Source organism: Pygoscelis adeliae, unplaced genomic scaffold, assembly GCF_000699105.1.
Source record: "Pygoscelis adeliae isolate BGI_AS28 unplaced genomic scaffold, ASM69910v1 Scaffold14, whole genome shotgun sequence".
Classification (NCBI taxonomy): Eukaryota; Metazoa; Chordata; class Aves; order Sphenisciformes; family Spheniscidae; genus Pygoscelis; species Pygoscelis adeliae.
Window position 1 is genome coordinate 6,359,516 of NW_008825109.1, and position 21,203 is coordinate 6,380,718.

The 21,203-nt window shown below is 38.5% G+C and overlaps 1 protein-coding gene across 1 annotated transcript in view; it reads left to right on the top strand.

Annotated features, from left to right (window-relative positions):
- Positions 1-21,203, top strand: part of MIPEP (mitochondrial intermediate peptidase) — an 80,522-nt gene that overhangs the window by 934 nt on the left and 58,385 nt on the right. Inside the window, exons 2-10 of the mRNA XM_009327881.1 lie at positions 2,724-2,897; positions 4,858-4,946; positions 7,092-7,178; positions 8,115-8,178; positions 9,973-10,155; positions 13,444-13,600; positions 14,044-14,092; positions 14,743-14,803; positions 15,479-15,531. Of these exons, the coding sequence (XP_009326156.1) occupies positions 2,724-2,897; positions 4,858-4,946; positions 7,092-7,178; positions 8,115-8,178; positions 9,973-10,155; positions 13,444-13,600; positions 14,044-14,092; positions 14,743-14,803; positions 15,479-15,531 (917 nt within the window). The remainder of the gene's footprint in view (positions 1-2,723; positions 2,898-4,857; positions 4,947-7,091; positions 7,179-8,114; positions 8,179-9,972; positions 10,156-13,443; positions 13,601-14,043; positions 14,093-14,742; positions 14,804-15,478; positions 15,532-21,203) is intronic.

Here is a 21,203-nt window from a genome sequence, read left to right on the forward strand (position 1 = left end):
GCGGGAGGGGAAGGGCCTGCTGCGGGCAGGAGGCGGCCCTGGCTGCCGGCTGCCTTGCGCTTTGCTTTTCTCGTGTGTAGTTTTTTATTTTAAAACTTTTAAATCGCGGTGGCGGACACAGCCGGGCTGTTACCAGAGGGTTAGGCGGTTACATCTTTGTAAGGGTTTGTTTTGGTTCCAATGAACCAAAACGTTCTGTCTTTTGGACACACACGAGTTTGAAAATCGCGACCTTGTTTATTGAAACATTTGCTTAGACCCTCAATAGAGACCATGTGTATATATGTATGCATTACCCCTTCCACTCCCAGCTCTTACCTGGCTGAGTCTTTTTTAATCTGTCAGTGTCATGCCAATGCACTTTGGCAGTGCTTCAAAATCAATTAGACTGCTGACATCCTCTTGTGTGGATATCATTCTTGACATTCAGTTGCTTGTGGCAAAAAAGCGTTTGTTTGCTGGGTTGGTGACGGGCTTTCTGATTTATTTCTTTTTAGGGTGAGTCAGGTACATTTGTTAACGAGAGTCCTGGGAATCTAAACAAGTTCCTGGACAGTGTAAGATGTGTACTTTCAGTGGCACAGTGCATGCAGAATACTTACACCTGTAAAATCAAGGTGTTAGTCTGCTGACTCAGCTATTCCTGCCATGGTGCCCAGGCTGGTGAAGCTGTTGAACTCTGGGACTAAGGGATTCAGTGGGAACAAATCTGGCCTCTGTTTATAATCCAGCACTTGTTTGGGAAACTTCTGGCTCTCCTGCCTCTGCAAGCACACTGGTGTAAGTCTTGCTCCAGGAAATAATCCAGTTAAATATTGTGCATTTGTCTGGTCTAGGGAATGAGTTCTGGATTTGCTTGGCCCCAGAGAGGATTTAGAGTTCGTTGGGAATAGAGATGCGTATTTCAGGCTTGCAAAGAGGCTGTGACAGGTAGGGTGTAAATGCTGAGGCCGAGCAAAGAGAATAATGCTGCAGCCGTGCAGCCACACCATTAAAGAACACAGAGACCTGCACCAGGCTTCATTTTTTTGTAATTTTTATGTCAAACTTGGTGTCATATGGAAGAGGAGCTCCATGGCTAATTTGTTTCTAAGAGAAGATACCTCCTGTTCACAGAGGACTACATGCGCACGAAGAGCTCAGTTGGGAGGGTGAATGGTGATGCGGGGCAGCAGGAAGGCCAGGAGCTCTCTGGGACCTTGCAGGACACTGCATCAGCTGGCTGAGGATCTGGGTGAAGGGACAGTCTGGAGTCTCTTCTACAGCAAGCATTATTGAAGGGTGGTGTGGTACATGTATATTATGTTTGTGTGTAAACATGTGTTTATATACACATGTAGATATATAAAAATATCTTTTTCAGTGTTCATTTCAGTCCAGTTCCTGTTCCCAAATAATAAATTAAAACATGGGAAGTGTGAGGAAAGGATCTTAGGGTGGCCAGCTTATAGTAAGAGTATTAGGAAAAAAAAAAAGGCAGTTTAGCAACAGCGATAGAAAGAAAATAGGAAAAAGCAACTCGGAATGTCCCAAATACTTACTTTAGGGGTTGCTTTTGCTTCAGAATATATACTTTTTCAGACAAGCTGTCAATTTGCAGCTTTTCATTTTATTTGGATAAATACTTGTAAGCTACATGCAAACCTGCAACTGACTGCTATAACGCAAAGAGTTTGCAGAAGGTGCATTGTAAAGTGACTGGCCTGCAGATTTTCAAATTCAGATTGTGATTTTTAGATGGTGAGGTTAAGTTTGGGAAGGGATGGATGTTGTGTGAAATCACGTAGCTTGTACTATTAGATGCTGTACTTAGGAGGTAAGGAGATGCTCCTGTTGCAGTTTGGCAGTTGCAAAGGGAATGTATTGTTTGCACAGATGCTGTTTTATTTTAAATGGAATTTTTTTACTGTTGTAGATCTGTATTGTGGAACTTCTCTAGCAGGTAGCGTTAGCAATTTTGTTTGCTCTGCAGTAGGATCTCTTTAAATCTCTTCCACAAATGCAGAACATGGCTGCTATCTGTGCCTACCCTGCCCAAGTCAGTGTTGGACAGGGCCAGGCTTGGTAAAAACTTCAGGAATAAAATTGTTCATAGCATAAAATTTGTGAGTTGTTGCTGATCATTCCTTTGAGATCTGGTTCCAGTATTTGGAGCTCATTTAATGAGCCTGAGACAAGTGACCAATTGCCTGCAATCCGTTGATATCTAGAGCTGCTGGCCAACTCATTCACTGTTTTGACACTCCTGCTTAGTCCTCACATTCCTTGATAAATCTCTTTTGCTTCAGAGGGATGATTTTCCGTCACTTCAGAATGTAAATGCACGTTCTAGGATTTGTCTGGTGTCCATGCTTTGGAAGTGAGATAAAAAAATGCGTTGAGAAAAGGATGGTATAGGAGGTTATGGGGTAGAAGAGGAGAGTTTGTGAGGATTTGATGCCAAACTTTAAAGGTTTGCTGAGAACAATCCTGGCTAAAAGAACCTCAATGAGCTTTTGCTCTGGGAAATGGAGATGTTTTAGTGTGACAGCAGTGTCTTTGACTGATTCTGTGACTATTCTCTCTACAAAGACTCTTATGTGGGAACGTTTTAGTGAAGTGTCACAATATGCTAGCTAGAGTCATTTTGGTAAAGTTTTGTGGTGATAATTCCATCCTGAAACAAAGGGGCAGAAATAGAGGAGGGTAATAGTGATGTGTTTTCATTGTGTTCTGCATTGCAGGGTCTGTTTGGTGTTCCAGAACTGAGCTGTCCAGAAGGATTTCAAGAAGCACAGGACAAAGCATTGCAAGAATCGGAACAGCTAGTCCAGAAGGCATGTTCAACACCACCTGGGCCAGAGACCGTAATGATCTTTGATCAGCTTTCAGATGGCTTGTGCAGAGTAGCAGACTTGGTAAGTTACTTTTTTTTATTATTACTTGAAGCGATTTCTTTTAAACTGACTGACTTAATAAGCTTACACCATGTTGTTCCATTTCATGATTTTCTGCACTGCAGTAAATAGCAGATCAACTCTGTGAAATTTTGTGTTAAGACAGAAAATTAAATTGATTGAAAGTTAATTAAAAGGGCTTTTACCAAATGATAGGTAACTACAAATCCTGTCAAACCGTCCAGTTAATTTTAAGACAGATGTAAAAATAGTATAAAGGCCATAACAAGAAAAGTAACAGTGAAATCAGAATTGTATTTCTGCTGTAATATTAATACATAAGCTTTCCAGCATCACTTACATTATGGAAAACAAGGGGTTGCTCTCAAAGTTAAAGCTGGGGTTGCAATACACGTTTTTAAGTTGTGAAAGTTTGTAAGGGCAGGTCCATAAAGAACTTGAAGATTGAAAGCAGCAGATGAAACTAAACAGTATGGCCTTTTATTAACACAAGAAAAAATGCAGGTGTTTCCTAGATTGCAGTTTCTGTGGTCCACAGAATTAGAGTACTTGGTCTGATATTCTGAACCACAAAATGTTAAGTTTAACAGAGCACTTTGTATTGCTCTCTGGAAACTGTTTGCCTGAAGTATATCTTTTATAAAAGCATCACTCTTTGTTTGAAGGAAGCAGACCCAACCTTCATACTGAAATCAGTTCTTAATAAATAGGTCACTGAATTTTTTTACTTTGGTTTTCACATTTGAGTTTCTCTGTGTGTTTTCAGTTCTCACATCTTGTTTCTTACTCTTTTCTAGATTCAAGACATCTTTTGTGCCAGGCACTTTTTCCTTCTGAAAGTACTTACATGCTCTGACAAGTCATTATTCTTCTTTTGTCTCTTATATTTTATACAGACGATGCCTAATTCCTCTTAATCAATCAATATCTAACTAAAACACTAATGTCAGAATTCAGTGGTTATAGTTTTGTATTAGTTTGCTGAGTTAAAATTATCTCCTACGTACTACTTTCAGGTTTAGATGTTCAAAGATGGAGAGCTTGCAGAGCTCTGTCTAGAAGCAATTCGGTGATTGTTATCTGTTGGCAGGAATTTTGAGATCTGCCATTCAGCACCTATTCTGTCAATATTATACAGGATTTTAAACAGGGATTCTAAGAAATAAAAATCTTAAGTGTATAACATTTGTAAGGTTGCCTTTTCAATCAAACTGCAGTCATACTGTTAAAGTCAAGCTTGTTTCATGTACTTTCTGTAAAATCATGTTGAATGTCTTCAATGTATTCCTAATCTTTAATTAAATATACTCCTAATGTTTAATTCTTTATCATTTCAATGCCAATTCATGTTGGCAGTCATGGGAGCACCTAGCTCCTCAGCCCCCTTTTAGCATCCTTCTAGCCTTCTGAACTCCTTTAAGTATTTGGAGACTTACTAAAAATCAGTAAGTCAAATGAAAACCCTGTTCTGGATCCAAAAGAACTTCTGGGTTTTCTCTTTAAACATATTTCTTCCTACTAGGTAGTGATGTCAAAGCATAACTTGATGGTCTATACAGAAGAGTAAAAAGGGTTTGAAAACAAACCCTCAATGCAAATTTGGTGGTGTGCTGCTTCTTAACTGTGAATTTTAGTTTTAAAAATCTTTTGTAATAACATTTAAATATATTGGAGTATCTCTACATTGTAAGGACTCACACCATACTAAAAATGTTTTTAAGAAGTGTATGGATTAAAGATACTTTTTGGAAAGACTCATTCACTGTCTGGTTTAATAGTTGTCAGCACAGTTTTCCAATAAGCTTTATTTTTTGGGAAAAAAAAAAGTGCAAATTCTGCAAATAGATTGCACAGAACTGTAGAAATAAATGTTAATGTAAATGGAACTACTGGAGTGTAACTTTGTTTATAATTCAAGATTTTTTTATTTGTCTTTTTGCCTCTACTTCTACTATGTCAGGCTGATTTTGTGAAAATTGCCCATCCTGACTTTGCATTCAGAGAGGCTGCTGAAGAAGCTTGCAGGAACATTGGTACTGTGGTAGAGAAGTATGTTTTCTTCTTTTTTTTTTTTTTTTTTGCTATTTCCATATGTATCTTTAAAAATTACTGTATGATCATCTATGAAAACGGCAGTCAGCAAAAAAATATGTAGGAAGGATTTGCATGTGAGAACAAAGTGTCAGTCTTGCTGTTACAGATATTCAAGGATTTAGCTTCGTTACAGTATCTCATGAAAGGTTATTCTATTTTAGTTTCAATTTGTGTTCTGAATAGTTTTTAAGTTATCAACTGACTCCATGTCACTGAAACCCATCGAAGACTCAAAGCTACATTTTTCTAGGACTTGTGACAGTTAACTAGCTGTTGTAAAGCATATGTACAAAGTGCTAATTTGTTTTTAAGATTTAAGCTGTTACATTTCAACACACTTTTTCTTCTGGTTTGCTGACCCCTTGAATTCCAGCCAGTGAGTGGGATATGTGAAAGAGAAAAGAACAGTCTCCTTTTAAAATGAGTGTTTGAGGAGGTGTCTGTCTAGGGCTGAGATATATGCCTGGTCTACCCGAGCACGCTTGTGCTTTATTTAAAACCCCATTTCATAGAACATGTTCTTAAAGACTTCTGTTTCTGAAGTTTGGCTCTTGTTTGGGTCCCCTTCTTTTTTTTTTTTTAAATATCTTAAAACCTAAATCCTGAAAGTTACCTCTCTGGTCCTTGACTACAGTGGATTGATTTGCTTCTCTTCTGCTCTTGCTGCTGAGAAGGTGGAAAGGGGTGATCTTTAGTCTCCAAATACAGTGTCCTTTCAGTATCTTCCCTTCCTGTGGCATTCAGCAGTAGCCTTCTTAAGTGAAAGCTTTACCAAGCAGTACTGTGAAGGTGACCGAGAGTCTGCTGCTTCCCTCAGGATTCCTAATGAGTGGAGGCAGTGACTGGTTGACCTGGTGTCCCACACTAAGTTGCAGAGGCAGTGAGGCCTTTTGTACTCTGAGGAGGACAGCAGTGCATCAGTTTGTTTAGTAAGCCTTGTGACTAACATGGCTGGCTAAAAAGAGAATTCCAAGATTAAATTCAGCAGAAACTGTTACTTTGGTCTTGCCAGCGTGTTTGGGAAACCTTTCACTTGAAAATGGATTTTTCAAGACTTAGATTGAGCACACCATCTGTAACAATACGACTTTAATATCTGAATACCACTTCATATTTAAACTTTGTAGAAAGAAGGAAGTATTGACAAATTAACCTGAGAGGTTCATAAACTATTGTAAATGCTCAAAACTAGCTATTGTTGAATGTTTGTTTTCATGGGCAAATGGTACCCCTCAGGAACTACTAACAATACCTATCTGCTTTTAGCCACTTTTTGACAGAGTGCTGGGCTGCTTATTTAGCACCTTCTGTGCGGAGCCTTTTCTGAAGTACAGGCATGATTCAGTGTCGTCTTCTGTCTCTGAATTGGGTATTGGTAATTATTAAGTTCATTTTACAAATGGGGCTGCAGAGGCTTCCTGCACCTCAGCTGATTTAAGAAGTTAGTGCTCAAGACTGTCAAACTGGGGGCTGCTGCCCACCGCAGCTATGCTGACGTATGTGCGTGTGTTTCATTCCCCACTGTGATTCCCACCCAATAATCCAGGTTGACATACATGCTTGTAGTTAACATGCCAGCAAATCTGATGGACATAGTACTGTCTGGCACAGGGACAGTGATGGGCATCTGGAAATGTTCTGGGGATAGAAAGCTCTTAGCCTACTTCAGTGGCAGCCAGCAGCACATTTATCTGACGGCAAACTTGAGCACAGATTTTCCTTTAATGGAGTCCTTTAAAAATAAGGATTAGAAAACCGTTCTCCCACCTTTATGCCCTTGCCGTGATTATCTTTGTGTGTGAAAAATAAGCTGTCAGTCTTAGACTTGCTCGTATTTGCCACAAAATGCCATCCAGAAGTATTTTCCTATTGGATGCACAAGGCCTGTTTCCATGCCAGTTTGTCCACACATCCTTTGTATACAAATTTTGTAGTTTTTAAGTGTGGTTGTGAACAAGAAAGCATTTAGAAAATACAGTCTTTGGTTTTTAGTGTTGTTTTAGTAAATATTAAGCTCTGCCTTTGAATGAGTAGTACCAAGAGACTGAAATACTGGTGTTTGTTGCTAATGCGTGATTCTTTTACTCTGTATCTTTCCAGACTAAATACAGATGTTGAACTGTGTCAGAGTTTGAGACGTTTGCTAGCTGATGAAATTGTTATGAGTTCACTCGATCCAGAAACCAGGTACTTACTAATGCTTACAGATTTAGATTTTTGGATAGTATATACTATTCCTTATTGTGCTTATATTTTGTGTTTTGTTAAATTAATTGATACAACTGGAAAACATACCACATCTCTGTTACTAATTTATTAGTCACTACTAAATTACCTGCACAGGAGTTAGGAAGCTTGTAGTTGTGTAGTCTTGGAGGATGTCTCTGTGACTGTGGAGCACAAGATGTATTTAAGCTGAATAACTGAGATCTGCAAAAACAAAAAAATGAGGACTTAAGATTTTCTTCAATAACACCATTTTGATTAAAATGAGATGCTGTACTGTGGTGTATATATTAGTGTTTTTACCAATAAAAGTAGGGAACAGACTATATAACTTGATTTCAGTTCATAGAAACTTATTTATATCTTTCAAAATCAGATTGTCAGTATATTTATTTAAAGCTTACTTTATGATTGCTGTAAAATGTTTTATTGGCTGCTTATTCAGTTATAGTTTTGAATTATTTATTCACTGACATGGTTAGACAAGCTTAATGTTTGAGTAAGTTACTTCCTTCTTCCTTCTTTCCCCACAATCAAGGATGTTAGATTTGAAGAGGTCTTTTTCTGATCTGTTAGAATAAATGAAGTGTCAAATGAAAATGGTAATTTGCACAAACTGGTTAAACATCTAGATTAATGTAGTGCAATTATTTTGAAAGATATTTTCAATGCAGATGATTAAAATAACTACAAAGGAAAAGTCCTATTTCACTGAGTAAACTGTTAAGGACCTAAACCATAGAAAGTCTGTGTCCATAATAACAATACTCATATAACTGTGGTGTTATTCTCTGTGAAAGACATGAAACCTAAATAACTACTAAGGGCAAAATCTGTTAAGAAATTATGCTTACTATCAAATGAGGCTGTTTTAACAGGGATTTACTGTATTTTTAGGCGAGTGGCAGAACTTTTTATGTTTGATTTTGAGATCAGTGGCATTCATTTGGATGAAGAAAAGGTAATTTTTGGCTACAATATATGAACAGAAATTTGCCTGACTACCAAAGACCAGATAATGAAACATGTGGGACGTGAATCATGTGATTCTGGGCCAGTTTGTCCTCCAAGATTCCCATTGTCCTCTGTGGAATTTTGTCTTCTCAGAAGTGATTAATTTTGTCTATTTTAAATCACTTCTAAAGTGCTTTTTTAATGTTGTTTTAGATATTAGTTGGCTGTTCTTCCCACTTTGGCCCTCATCATTCCTTTGTCTGTTCTGAAAAGTTGTAAGCAAGACCTGGGATCCTGCTTCCTTTGATTGGTGTCTGCATCACATGTTTGAAATAGCTGCTTAGCTGTCTGAACAACCTATTTACAGAGGGGGAAAAGCAGCACCCGGTGCACTGTGATGACAGGTTAATCAAGTAGAGTGTTTTAGAAGGGATCAGGGGTGTGTCCAGGCTCTCTCTCAGTGCTCATGTAACCAGAAGTTGTAAATCTTGTTCAAAATTGAATGTCTGGGCATGGTCTGATTACCTCTTTTGGAGTTTTTACATGCTTTTGCAGTAGTTAGTGATGGATTTGCCATCAGCTTTCACCATGCTTTGTGGTATGGATGCTCTGTTGGATGTCCGTTCATAGCTCATGTCCCCGTATAAAGTTAATACCTTGTTTATTTGAGTCATTCCCTCCAAAAAGATCTGTACAAAGGCTCTTTTACCAGATTTATGTGGTAAAGTTACTCTGAAGATCATGGTTGTGATGGTGTTTTGTGACCTGGAAAATGCTTCTAGAACATATTTTTAGAATTGCTTTGTACAAAGAACAACTCTGAAACTTGGACTCTGGGTTTTATTTCTGATTTGAGTATTGGTTCTATGGTGCTTCATCCCCTTTCAGTTACAATGTCACTCACCCCTTATTTTTGCACATTTTCCTCTTCCTCCACTGCCTATTCCACTTTTCTTCTATTGCATGCTGCTCAGTGTTTCTTTCCAATTCTCATTTCAGACTTTAGAAATCCTTCACTGTCATAAGTTGAAATTTACTTCTGCTACAAAGAATTTCTGCTTTTTAAAATAAAACTCAAAAGATGTATTTTAAAGAGTAAGGGTGGAATGGGAGGACAGAGATCTGCAGGTTTTGTCATTCTTTGGACTTTACAAGTATGTTGTATCTGTACCCTCAGCCTTTTCTTTTGAGCTATGAACCCACAGGCAATAGAGAGCATACTCTACTAACATGAGCAAGTTCACTGAAGCAAATCTTACAGTAACGTTAAATGTGTGAAATACTGTAAGGATGGTGATAAAACCCTAAATCACAAACTCCTCAGAGAAAGGGTGAAATACGGTCTCCAGAAAATAGTGGAATACAAACAGTAACAAGACAACTGTAATTCTGTATCTGTTTCAGGATGCTAGTAGGATTTATCCGTCTCAGTGATGCTTCTTTTTTTCTTCTTTGTGTCTTACATAGCAATCATATTAGGCATAGTTTTATAAATGCTTTCCAAGCAGCTAGCAAAGCTTATGTAAATTCTACTTAAACTCCACTGTACATTTTCTTACTACAGAAACGTAGGCATTTTCTTTCAAATTTCAATCCTGTATGAAATTATAGATCTGTATGAGCATCTGATCTTGTTGACTTCAGCCCTACAGTAGGATTTTGATGATGCTATAGGTCTAACCTTAAATGTTGTATTTTCTGCTTCATTTCTGGAGAAGTCCTTTAAGGTTTTAGAAACTTTGAGTTCTGCTTGTATTATGTCTGAAGATATTATGTATTTTGTACTGTATTTTTCTTACAGCGTAAAAAGGCAGTCAACCTCAATGTCAGAATATTGGATTTATGTAATGAATTTCTGACAGGAACTCACCTTCCCAACAAGATTGACAAACATGTTTTGCCAGAGCATATTCGGTATAATTTTACAGCTGAAGGCAATTACTTACAAGTTGCTGGTCTGCATGCTGATTGTCCCGATGATCTGGTGTGTATTCCCTGAGTTTGCTTTGGCATACTCTATAACAAAAGTGGGTATCAGTTATTTTACTTGTTATTGAGGCATATGCATATGGTTTATGATTATGATGTTACGACTAACAAGAACTGTTTTAGAACTTAATAATCAATGGCAGCCTTGGCTTTAGCAGCTATGAAATAATGGAGGTGAAGATTCTGAATGGATTGAGGAAAAAGAGGGCCAGAATACAGACCCTGGATTTCAGGCAAGCAGACTTCAGCTTATTCAGTAAACTGAGAGGTGGGATCCCATGGGATGCAGCTCTGAATGGTAAAGGAGCTCAAGAAAGCTGGCAGTTCTTTAAAGGTAGCATCCTCCAAGCACACAAGGATATTAAGATACTCAGTATCAGCACATCCTGATCCTTAGAAAGCCAAACAGATCTGTCAGGAACCAGGCTTGGCAAGCAGGGAACTCATGACAAAGCTTCATCTCCTAAAGGTAGCAGACAGGAGGTGGAAGCAGGTCCAAGATGCAAGGGAGGAATTTAGAAATATTGCCTGTACATGTAGGCATGATGTCAGGAAGGTCAAAGCTCAACTTGCAGTTGAGACTTGCAAGGGACATCAAAGGCAACAAGAAAAGCAGCTACTGCTGCATTAGTGCTAAAAGGCCAGACAAGGAAAAGGTGGGCTCGGTGCTGAGTAAGGTGGGTGACTTAGTGGCAGAAGACACAGATAAGACTGAGATGCTGATCACTTTCTTTGCCTCAGTGTTCACCAATGAGTTCTCCCAGCCCACTGTGCTTAGTGAAAGGGTTCAAGGAGAAGAACAACCAGCAGTGACCCTGGCAGCAAAAAACGCCAACACCATCCTGGACTGCATGAACTGGGGCAGAGCCAGAGACTGAGGGAAGAGATTATAGCCCTTTACTCATCACTCTTTAGGAGTGACTTCAATGGAGGCCACCAAGATGACCAGGAACGGGACTGCTTGCACTGTGAGGAGACGCTGAGGGATCTGAGCTTGTCCACCCTGTAGGAGAGGTGGCTTTGGGGGGACCCTGACAGCAGCCTGCCAGTACATACAAGGCTATCATGGAGAAGATAGGGCCAGGCTCTTCAGAGAGGTGCATGACAGGAGGACAAGTGGCAACAGGCACAAGTTGAAGTGAGAAATGCCAACTGGAGAAGTTTTTCCTGATGATGATAACCCAAGCAGTGAAACAGAGAGGTCATGCTTTCTCTCCCATCTGTGCAGGGTTTCAGGACCTGACTGGAAAAAGCTTTGTGCAACTTGTTCTTACCTCATAGCTGACCCTGCTTTGTGCAGGAGGTTGGATTAGAGACCTCCTGAGATCCCATCCAACCTGAATTATGCTGAATGATCTTATTTTAGTTATTGCTAATGATGATGCTAAAAAGAATTCTTTTAGCTTTTGTTTATAAATTGAAAATTAATTTAGTCTCTTTGAAATGTGACAGTGGTTCCTTAGTCTTTTAGATATGACTCTAGGATCAGGTATGTATTACAACACTCAAGTGTTCTGTTTTCACTTACTGTATAGTTAAGTAATTGAGGTGACTTTGAAATCTTGTTTGTCATGAAAAAGAGAAAAGCTTACTGTGATAGAACCCAAGTTGTAATGTTTATTTTCTGTAAGAAATAAAAAATGAATTAAATTATGGCACTGATAGGATGTAAATAAAGGAATAATACTCATTGCATGTCATCTGTAAACTCTTGTCCTGAAAATAGTGTGATCTGTAGAATTGCTACTGAAGCTATGAGTAATGTATCAATTAAAGAATGCAGTTCTCTGAGTTAGCTCTTTGGAGAGGCTCTTTGGAAATCATATAATTTAGGTTGGAAGGGACCTCTGGAGCTTGTCAGTTTGAGTCCGATCCTGTTCAGAGCAGGATCAAGTAGGTCAGGTTTCTCGGTGACAGCTGAGTTTTGAACACTTTGCAAGGATGGAGATACCATTATTTCTCTGGGCAGCCTGTTTGACCACCCTCACTCTTTTTTTTCCCTGATACCAAATTGGAATTTTGAATCTTCCAGCCTGTGTCATTACATCTCCTCTTCTTGCTCTGCACTTCCAAGAACGGTCTGGGTGCATGTTCTCTATGCCCTACTGCTAAGCAGATAAAGATTAAGATCTCCTTTGAGCTTTTTCTTCTTTAGGCTGGACAAACCCAGCTTTCTCAGCCTCCATTCTGTGTCATGTGCTCCAGCTCCCAAACATCTTGGTGGCCCTACGCTGGACCCACTCCAGTATGTCAGTGTCTTTCTTGTCCTGTGGAACCCAAATCTGGACATTGTATTCCAAATGTAGTCTGGACAGTACCAAGTAGAGGGAAGCAATCACATCCGTGGACCAGATGGCTGTACTCTTTCTAATAGAGCTCAGTATGCTGTTGGCCTTTGCTGCAAAGACACAGAGCTGACAGAGAGCTTACAGGTAAAACTCCCTTTTTTTTTTTTTTTTTTTTTTTTTTTTTAAATGAAATCATGGTGGAACAGAACAGGTATGAAATGCTTGTGAATTATTACAGTCATATTTTTTTATAAACCCAGGACCTGCATTCTTGTTGAATATATTATCCAAGACAGAAGCTCACTTCAAATGAAGACAAGCATAAGTTGTTGCTGGATTTCTTAAGCCTATTCCATATGTACAAAATAAAGATTATCTTCAATTGGTTTGTGAAACATAAAAAGCATTTTACCAAATTTTCTGAGGCTTGAGGTGTTTTTTTTTTTGAGAGTTACGAAAAAACCCAAACAAACCAGAAATAGGAGAAAGACTGATTGTCCGTGGGCAGATGGGGCAGACTAATAGCTTGCTACTTCAAAAGAAATAAGGCTTTTCTCTTCCACTTTTTTCACTCCCCTGACCTTTTCTCTGGTTCTTATCAGATCCTTCCATAAGCCAGCTTAAATGATGTGCAGAGAACAATTTGACTTTCTTTTGGGTTTATTTTCAGAAGTTTTAGTGAGTTAAGACAGCCCACAGAGTGGTCTGAGAAGCATAGATGTTGGCAGAAGGAGGGAGGCAATGAGCAGAGAGGGGACTGTTGACAGGAGTAGAGAACAGGACCCCTTTTGGCAGTCTTGATCTGTTAGGTTGTCTCATTGCATTTCCTCATTCCATCTGTAATGGATAAGAGAGCCATAATTGTCAGGCAGTTGTAATTACTGTTGTTAAAAGGCTTTAGGCCTTTTCCCAACAATATCAGTGAAATACAGCTATAACTTGTTTCCCTTAAAATTGCACTGTAGTAACGTGACCTTTTATTTTTTTTGTATTAGGTACGAGAAGCTGCTTACAAGATTTTTCTTTACCCAAATGCTGAGCAGTTGAGCCGTTTAGAAGAATTGCTTGCTAGCCGAAACAGTCTCGCACAGTTGGTTGGGTATGACACCTTTGCCCACAGGGCTCTTCAGGGAACAATGGCCAAAAATCCAGGTACAAGGCGTGTGTGGAAGGACATGCTGAGAAATCAAATGCACTGTGTTAGGTATGAGGTCAAAAGTTGTTAGTTTCTTTTGCCAACTTTACACATACTTCTTCCAGTGAAATATCTTATTGCAGTTACATTTTTCTGTATGCAATACTCATTCTGTAAATGGCAATACTCACTGAGCAGGAACCAGTGTTTTTGTTCAGAATGAATGCTCACTCCTTAGATTATGAAGTTGCCATTATCCCAGCATGTAACAAAGTAAACGTGGTACTAAATTCTCTTGACATGATGGCACAGTGGTCAACGGAATAGTTTGTTGTTCTAAAAAGAACTTTGTTGTTCTAAGGGAGCTTGTTTTGTTTGGAATGCTTTGATGTAAACTTAATATCTTTTAAGGGAAGAAATCACTTTCTTAACTTTTTTTTCCCCCCCGTTTTACTTCTAGAGACAGTAAGACAGTTTCTGGAGAAGCTTTCTGACCAGTTGTCTAAAAGGTATGTCTTTTTCACTAAGTTATTTTTCTAACCATACTCTTTATTTCAAGAAGAGAGGGACTTGTGCGCTAATGAGTTACTCAGTGCTGCTTATTACATGCTCTGATGAAACAAAAAGCAAGACTTTCTCAAGGTTTTGAGGGGAGCCATCAGAAAGAATTCTGTGTCTATGATCAGAGAACACCCAGGACTGAATGCAACAAGTGATGTGCCAAGAAATGCAGGCAACAGCAAACAAGAAGGCCAAGTTTAAGTGTTGAAGAACACCTCTCCTGGTCTTCTCCTCATATGCACAACTCCATATATTTTACATCTATAGGCAAATTTCCCTGTTTGTCTTGCCTCCCTTAGTTTCACACAGTACAAAACAGTTTCATCACTGTGTATAAATGGGATGTATTGTAAGAGAGAAAATGCTTCGGAGGTGTACAACCAGAGTAAGAGGGACTTGATTTGAAGGTACCTGAATGACAGAAGCATAATGGAAAAGTTCTTTTACCGTAGTATATGGGCCTGCAATTTTATAGAGTACTAGCAATCTCTGATGATGGGCATTTTCTTAGGACAGAGTACTATGGTGTACTGTAGTCCATTGCTCAAAAATCTTTCATTAACATAAACATATCTTTCATCATAAAAATATTTTTCAGAACTGAAAAAGATTTTGAAATGATGACAAAGATGAAAATGAAGCTCAACCCCCAGAATTCAGTAGGTTAAATTTTCATGTGTCATTTTCTGTTTTGTTTCTTTTTAAAAATATAGTATAAGCTAACCTTGTTCTACAAGAAAGATTAACTATTTTAGTTAATGTACTAGTGTACAACACATATAGTTAGAAAGAAAAACTTTGTCTTCTGGCTTCAAATGCTTTTTGACTGCTTAGCTGCTATTTGTATTAAAACCAAGCATTGAGTGCAAGATAGCTGTTGGTTTATACAAAATGACACTGAGATAACCAAAACAAAGTGGTGAACGTGAATATTACTTTGTTTTGAATGAATTAATAGACTCATTTGAAAAATAAAGGCTGTACTTTAGGTTAGATGCATGTCCAGTTCGCATACTGTATTGTATGTATCCTAATTCTGTACATAACTAGCTTTATTTTTTTATTTGAATTGAGTGTATTTCTTGAAATCTGCTATGAAGTCCCATTATATATTTGAATAAGAAGAACCATCTTCAAGCAAATGTTAAAAAAAAGGTTTCAAGTTATAATACATGATGCTATTTCTGATGAGTTTTTAGCACTGAATGTTTCCCATTGTGTTCTAAAGTTCTGTGACTTGTCAAAACTGCAGAAATATTCAAAGGAAACAAAACTTTTACTTTGGGTTCACTTGTTGTCCATTATTGTAATTATAAGCTGGAATTCTCTTTCAGAAGCTGATGCCATGGGATCACCCTTACTACAGTGGCGTTCTTCGTGCTGAGAGGTAAGCTCCTTATGTTCATGATTGTAATGTAAATGAGTGTCTTTATTTCATTCCTTGCAATAAGGATAAAGAAAGTCTTCAATGTAAACAGGATTTCTTTCTTTGAAGATGTACTTCGATACGAAAAAATAAGAGTATTTGGTGGGGCAGTTGTTTGTAACATTTCTTAGTTACTGCTGGAATGCCTGTAGAAATTTTTGGCTCCTCTGTTGTTTTATGGGGAAGTATTGGCCCTCTTTGAAGATACAAGAGGATGAAACGGTTTCAGAACAGCTAGAAAATCCTTATTCTTGTTTTGCTTTTAGCTCTTCGCTGAGTTGCAGTAATGTTTAAAAATAAATTTTGACCACTGAATACAATCTAACTCCTCTTCATATTTTAACTGTATTGTACTTCCTACTGAACATGCACCTATCATCCCCTTCTACAGACTTGAAATAGCAACTTCTTGAATAGATCTTCACTTTTCATGGATAGAATTCATTCTAATCTCTCCTGCAAAGACTGGGATATAAATCCTCTACACAGACTTAAATAGTGCAGAAGACCTTTGCACGTAATGAGATGCCAGCTCTGAAAGATGTGAGCCCTGCATGTTGCCTTTATTAGGTCAGCAGCGGTGACCTTTTAGGTTTGTGTTGGAAAAGATAATTCCAAGTTGTGCTTCTCTCACAAGAGGGGGAGGAAAAATCTTCCTTCACTGCAGATTTGTAGGTTTTTGGTTTTTAAACAAACTTAGACTGGATGTATCTGATTAAAGTAGTAGTTTACTCTGGATCAGAAAGCTATGGTAGTATAGATGTGGCATGGAAGGATTGCCAGCAGTTGGCCTGGCTGTTCTGCTGCTTTCTTGTACTTTGTTACAGAGGCAGCAGTTTTATGAGCAGCAGCTCTATTATTAGCCTTGTCTTAGGCTACTGCATGCTCAGATGGGAACTGAGCTGTGGTATGTGCAGCAACGTTCGTGTCCTGGGCGCGCAGAGCTTGCTGTGCAGGGGAGGGAGAGGGATGTCCAGCTGCTGGGTCTGCTCCTGGTAGCTGATGCCGGAGCATGCAGCACTCCACAGCATATGTGTGGATTGCTTGTTTGTGGCACGGCCTGGGAGTGGCTGCTTTTGTTTTAAACTGGACATGCTAGAAAATGTAGAAAAGTAGAAAATTTCTACTTTCCACAGACACGCTTCTGTGGAAGTGGGAACGAAGTAGTGGTTATACTGGAGGAGAGTCAAGGTCCATCTGGCTCCAAATCCCACCTTAGCAGTGGTCAGTAGCAGTCTGCAGAAGAGCACTGTCATACTTGTTCAAGATACTATCTTGTAGCTTACAGATCTCCTTTACCTGGCCTATATAGTGTCTTCAAAACAGCAAGAATTACATTCTGATACATAGTGCTTAACATTACTGTCAAATGTTGATGAAATTTATTGTCTATGTATCCTATTTATTTTCTACATTTCCTGTAGTGTCTGCTTTTCCTGTTTTCAGAATTAGTGTATCCCATAAGGGTTAGAGCGTTAGGTGTAGAAGGCTCTGTGTTTGTTTCTTTCTCCTGGAGGAGTGTCTTCTGATACTGTCTTACTGTCCTTCTTTCTGATACTGTCTTATTGTCCTTCTTAGGTCATCTCATGAAGCTAACCATATTGTAATTGAGTTGCTGATGATCACAAATAGATTATTCTGCTCATTTTGGCATTAGGAAGAAAAATATTTCCTTTCCTTGTGGGGCTTTGTAAAAGACCCAATAAAGTTACTTTACTTTAAGAATTGCATGGCAGCTTTATGAAAGGAGAGCTGCAGGTAAAACAGACCAAGACATTGGCACTGTATCTTTGCTATTTTTTATTTATTCAGACAGGAAGTCTGGCAGCTGGATCAGTGTGAAGAATCTCCTGAACCTATGTAGGGCCTCCCTGATTACAACGTAGGATTGGGGCCCAACCTTTTTCTCCCTCCAGGTTGGGCAGGAATAGTTTTTTTCTGGCAGGTATATAAGCATCTACAAGACAGGGAAGGAAAAGTAGTTTTCCTCTCCGTTGTGTGCAGCAGTGTTTCGCTAAGAAACAAGGCTTAGGTCTTTCACTGTCCTGTTTTCTGTATAGTGGTCTATCTTTGGGGAAAAGTTTTTGATCTGGCAGTGACTTAACAATGCTTTACATTCATTCTGCCCGTATTGTAGGTATTTAACAGGGTACTGGATACTGGGTAATCAGCCCTGAAAAGTAAAACTCACTTCTCCACTGCATAGTATCAGTGGCTGTGCTTTATGACTGAAACCAGGCAGGAGTCAAGAGAGTATTCATACAACACCCAGAGGACAGGAATATACCTTGTCATGTCTGTGCCCTAAATATGTTCTATTTGCCACTTAGTATCTATGTAAATGTGAATCCACTACCCTTTAGGTTGTATTTGTACTTACCTCTGTTTGACCACATCCTTTCTTGAATGCCCCTTGGATGCTATGGTATGTTCAGTTCAACACTTTTGTAACTGAAAGATGAGAACCATATCTGTCACAAAGCTTCACACTGGCAGGAGTTAGACTTTTGGCTATTTGTTGTTACTCTCTAACTGAGCCAATTATTATCTTCTAGTATTAAATTACGTCTCTAAGGAAAAGTGATGTTGTTTTCCTTGGCTTGTTATTTTTTTCCCCCCTCCTGGGAAGATAATTTATACTTTCTTTTGTTTGGGATTTTTTATTGTATCATGTTTAATTGTATTTATTTATAAGATAAATAAATTAATTTAATTTTTACTTATTGTATCCTATTTTATTTTGCGATTTTGCATAATGGAATGACAAAACATGTTTTCAAACAAGATATATTTACCTGTCATGCATTTCTCCCATTCTTAGTATTCTTTGTTTAGTAGATTTAATTATTTTGTTCTTCAAAGGTTTCTCTTTTTTGGAAGAAATTTACTTTTAGCTTTGTCTTTTACAGAAATGCCATGGTCATATTTGTAATAGTGCTGTGCGCAGAGCATGGCTTGCATTTTTGTCTGTCGTGTTTTGGGACTCAGTAGTAGTTTAGTGGATTTCTGTATTGTTAGGAATTTCTTCTTTTTTCTACTTAGTAAAATGTTTTTGTTGAAAGGGAAGCAAAAGTATGCTTTTGGATATTTCTTTTGGACTACTATTGACACTGTGGCTCCAGCTGATGTACAGAACCATAGTTTCCTAGATATTGTCAGGTACATAAGATGCAGATTATCTTTACAAACCTAGGTGTAAAGAAAGAGACTACAGCGGTTTAGTTCTTGATTAAGTAACTTAGCAACATTCTATTATGTTGCACATGCACCACTACGGGGTGCAAGAAATATTATAAGGGGTAGTGTCTGTGTCTGCTGAAGAAGGTTTACTGTTTCCTATTTTGGTTTATACGACCATATTTGCAAACAGAAATGTGAGCAAACGTTACGACAACGTGATCCTGATGTGATCTTTTACTTCCTCTTTAGTTCTCCAGATTTTGACCAGCTACATCAATTTGTCTTGAATGACACTGAAACTCATGACATATTTTTAATGTGTCTGTTTTATATCTGTATGTTGATATTTTAAATGTATTTATATGTTTTATATTTGTCCTGGTTTCGGCAGGGATAGAGTTAATTTCCTTCCTAGTAGCTGGTCTGGTGCTGTGTTCTGGATTTAGGATGAGAACAAAGTTGATAAGGCACCGATGTTTTAGTTGTTGCTAGGTAATGCTTACACTAGCCAAGGACTTTTCAGTTTTTCCATGCTCTACCAACTGAGAAGGCTGGAGGTGCACAAGAAGCTGGGAGGGGGACACAACCAAACTGGCCAAAGGGACATTCCATACCATGTGACGTCATGCTCAGTACATAAACTGGGGGAAGCTGGCCGGGGGGGGCCGCTGCTCGGGGACTGGCTGGGCATCGGTCGGCGGGTGCTGAGCAATTGTACTGTGCATCACTTGCTTTGTGTATTATTATTATTATTATCATATATTATAATTATCATTTTATTTCAATTATTAAACTGTTTTTATCTCAACCCACGAGTTTTTCTCACTTGTGCTTTTCCAATTCTCTCCCCCATCCCACGGGGGGGGGAGGGGGGGCAGTGAGCGAGCGGCTGCATGGTGCTTAGTTGCCGACTGAGGTTAAACCACAACAATATTCTAAATATATGTTTATTCTATATTAGAACAGGATTAAGGAAACAAATCCTTTGTTAGATTCCTCATAATTAGTTTTAAGAGCTGGATATTTACTTCTGAAGAATGTAGGATATTTACCTGCGTTTGGACTATTGAATTTTAATGACATTTGCTGTCATATCAGGTTGCCTTTATTTTTTTACTCTTTGCTTCTACAGTTGTTACTGAGCATTTCTGCTGTTTTGTAAGTTGAACAGCAGGAGGAGCTCCAGACTTAATTCACAGAGTACGTTTTTCTTTCTGTAAACTTAGCCACAATAATTTTGTTTCTGTCAGCTTTCACCAAATCTTTTCCCTGGAAACTTGATCCTACTTCAAAAGTGTAAGTCTCCCATTGATGATAACAGGATAGTTTACTTCTTTTTTTTTTTTTTTTAATTATGTTAAGTAGCCTCTCTGGCTTTAGACCCACACTTATGACAGTGTAATGTTTTTGTAGCTATAGTTTAAGTGGCAGAGAAAATACATGTCAGTATAAATGTACATTTAAGAGAAACTGGAGACAAAAGTCTGAAATTCATGGTAGTAGTATCTTAAAAGAAGATAGAGTAATTAGGAGAACCTCAAGAATTTTGGCAGGCTAAAGGTAATAAAGGAGTGAATGCTCTAACATGCTTCAGCCTCTAACAAGTAAGAAGATGTCTAATATGTATATTATAAAAATAATACTGTTGCATTTTAGTGCAGGCAAGTACCACAGTATTAATTAAATCCCATTACTTCTCAGTAAGTGCAGCTGCATTTATAAATAATTCTCAAGGCCCTGATCTTGCAAAGATGTAGTAGCCTTGCTGACTTCGTCTGCGTCATAAAAAAACCCCAGCAACTCTGAGGTCAACTATTTGCCTTAAAGGTGGGATTGACTGTGCTTAAGCCACTTCTGATGGAGGCACAGAACTATTCTTGAGAACCGTCAATGGTGAGCTTAGTGTATTTGGTGTTGACTCATTTCCCTAACCTTTGGTGCTTACCAGGCTGGGCTGACTTCGCTGGCTGTAATTCACTGTTGGGATTTTTGCCAAAATGTCACAGATTTTATTCAACTTGCAACTGGGATATGCTTGCAGGATATTGCACTCTGTGCTGGTCCGTCTCTTTGGGACTGCAGAAATAAGTAAGACTGGCCTTGGGGATGAACAAATCAATGCCAAAATAAGCCAGTTTCCTGCTGTGTAGAAAAGAGAAGCCACCATAGCAACTGCAGGCATTTTGGATCTTAGGGTGACCAGCTGAGCAGAAATCAGGAATGACTCATCTCCTTTCTTTTTGGGACTGTATATAGGCTGCTGGCTTCAAGGGAGAGTGGGCAGCATTTTTGGTTTTGTGGAGGTGTAGGTTCAATACCAAGGTACCTAAACATGACTGGATGTTTCTCAAGTTGCTAAAAGCTGCAACTAATGTTGAGGTTTGCAAGTTACTTGTAAACAAACTTGTTTATGGCTGGGTTTTTTTTAATTATTTTTTGTTTTTTTAAAAAGA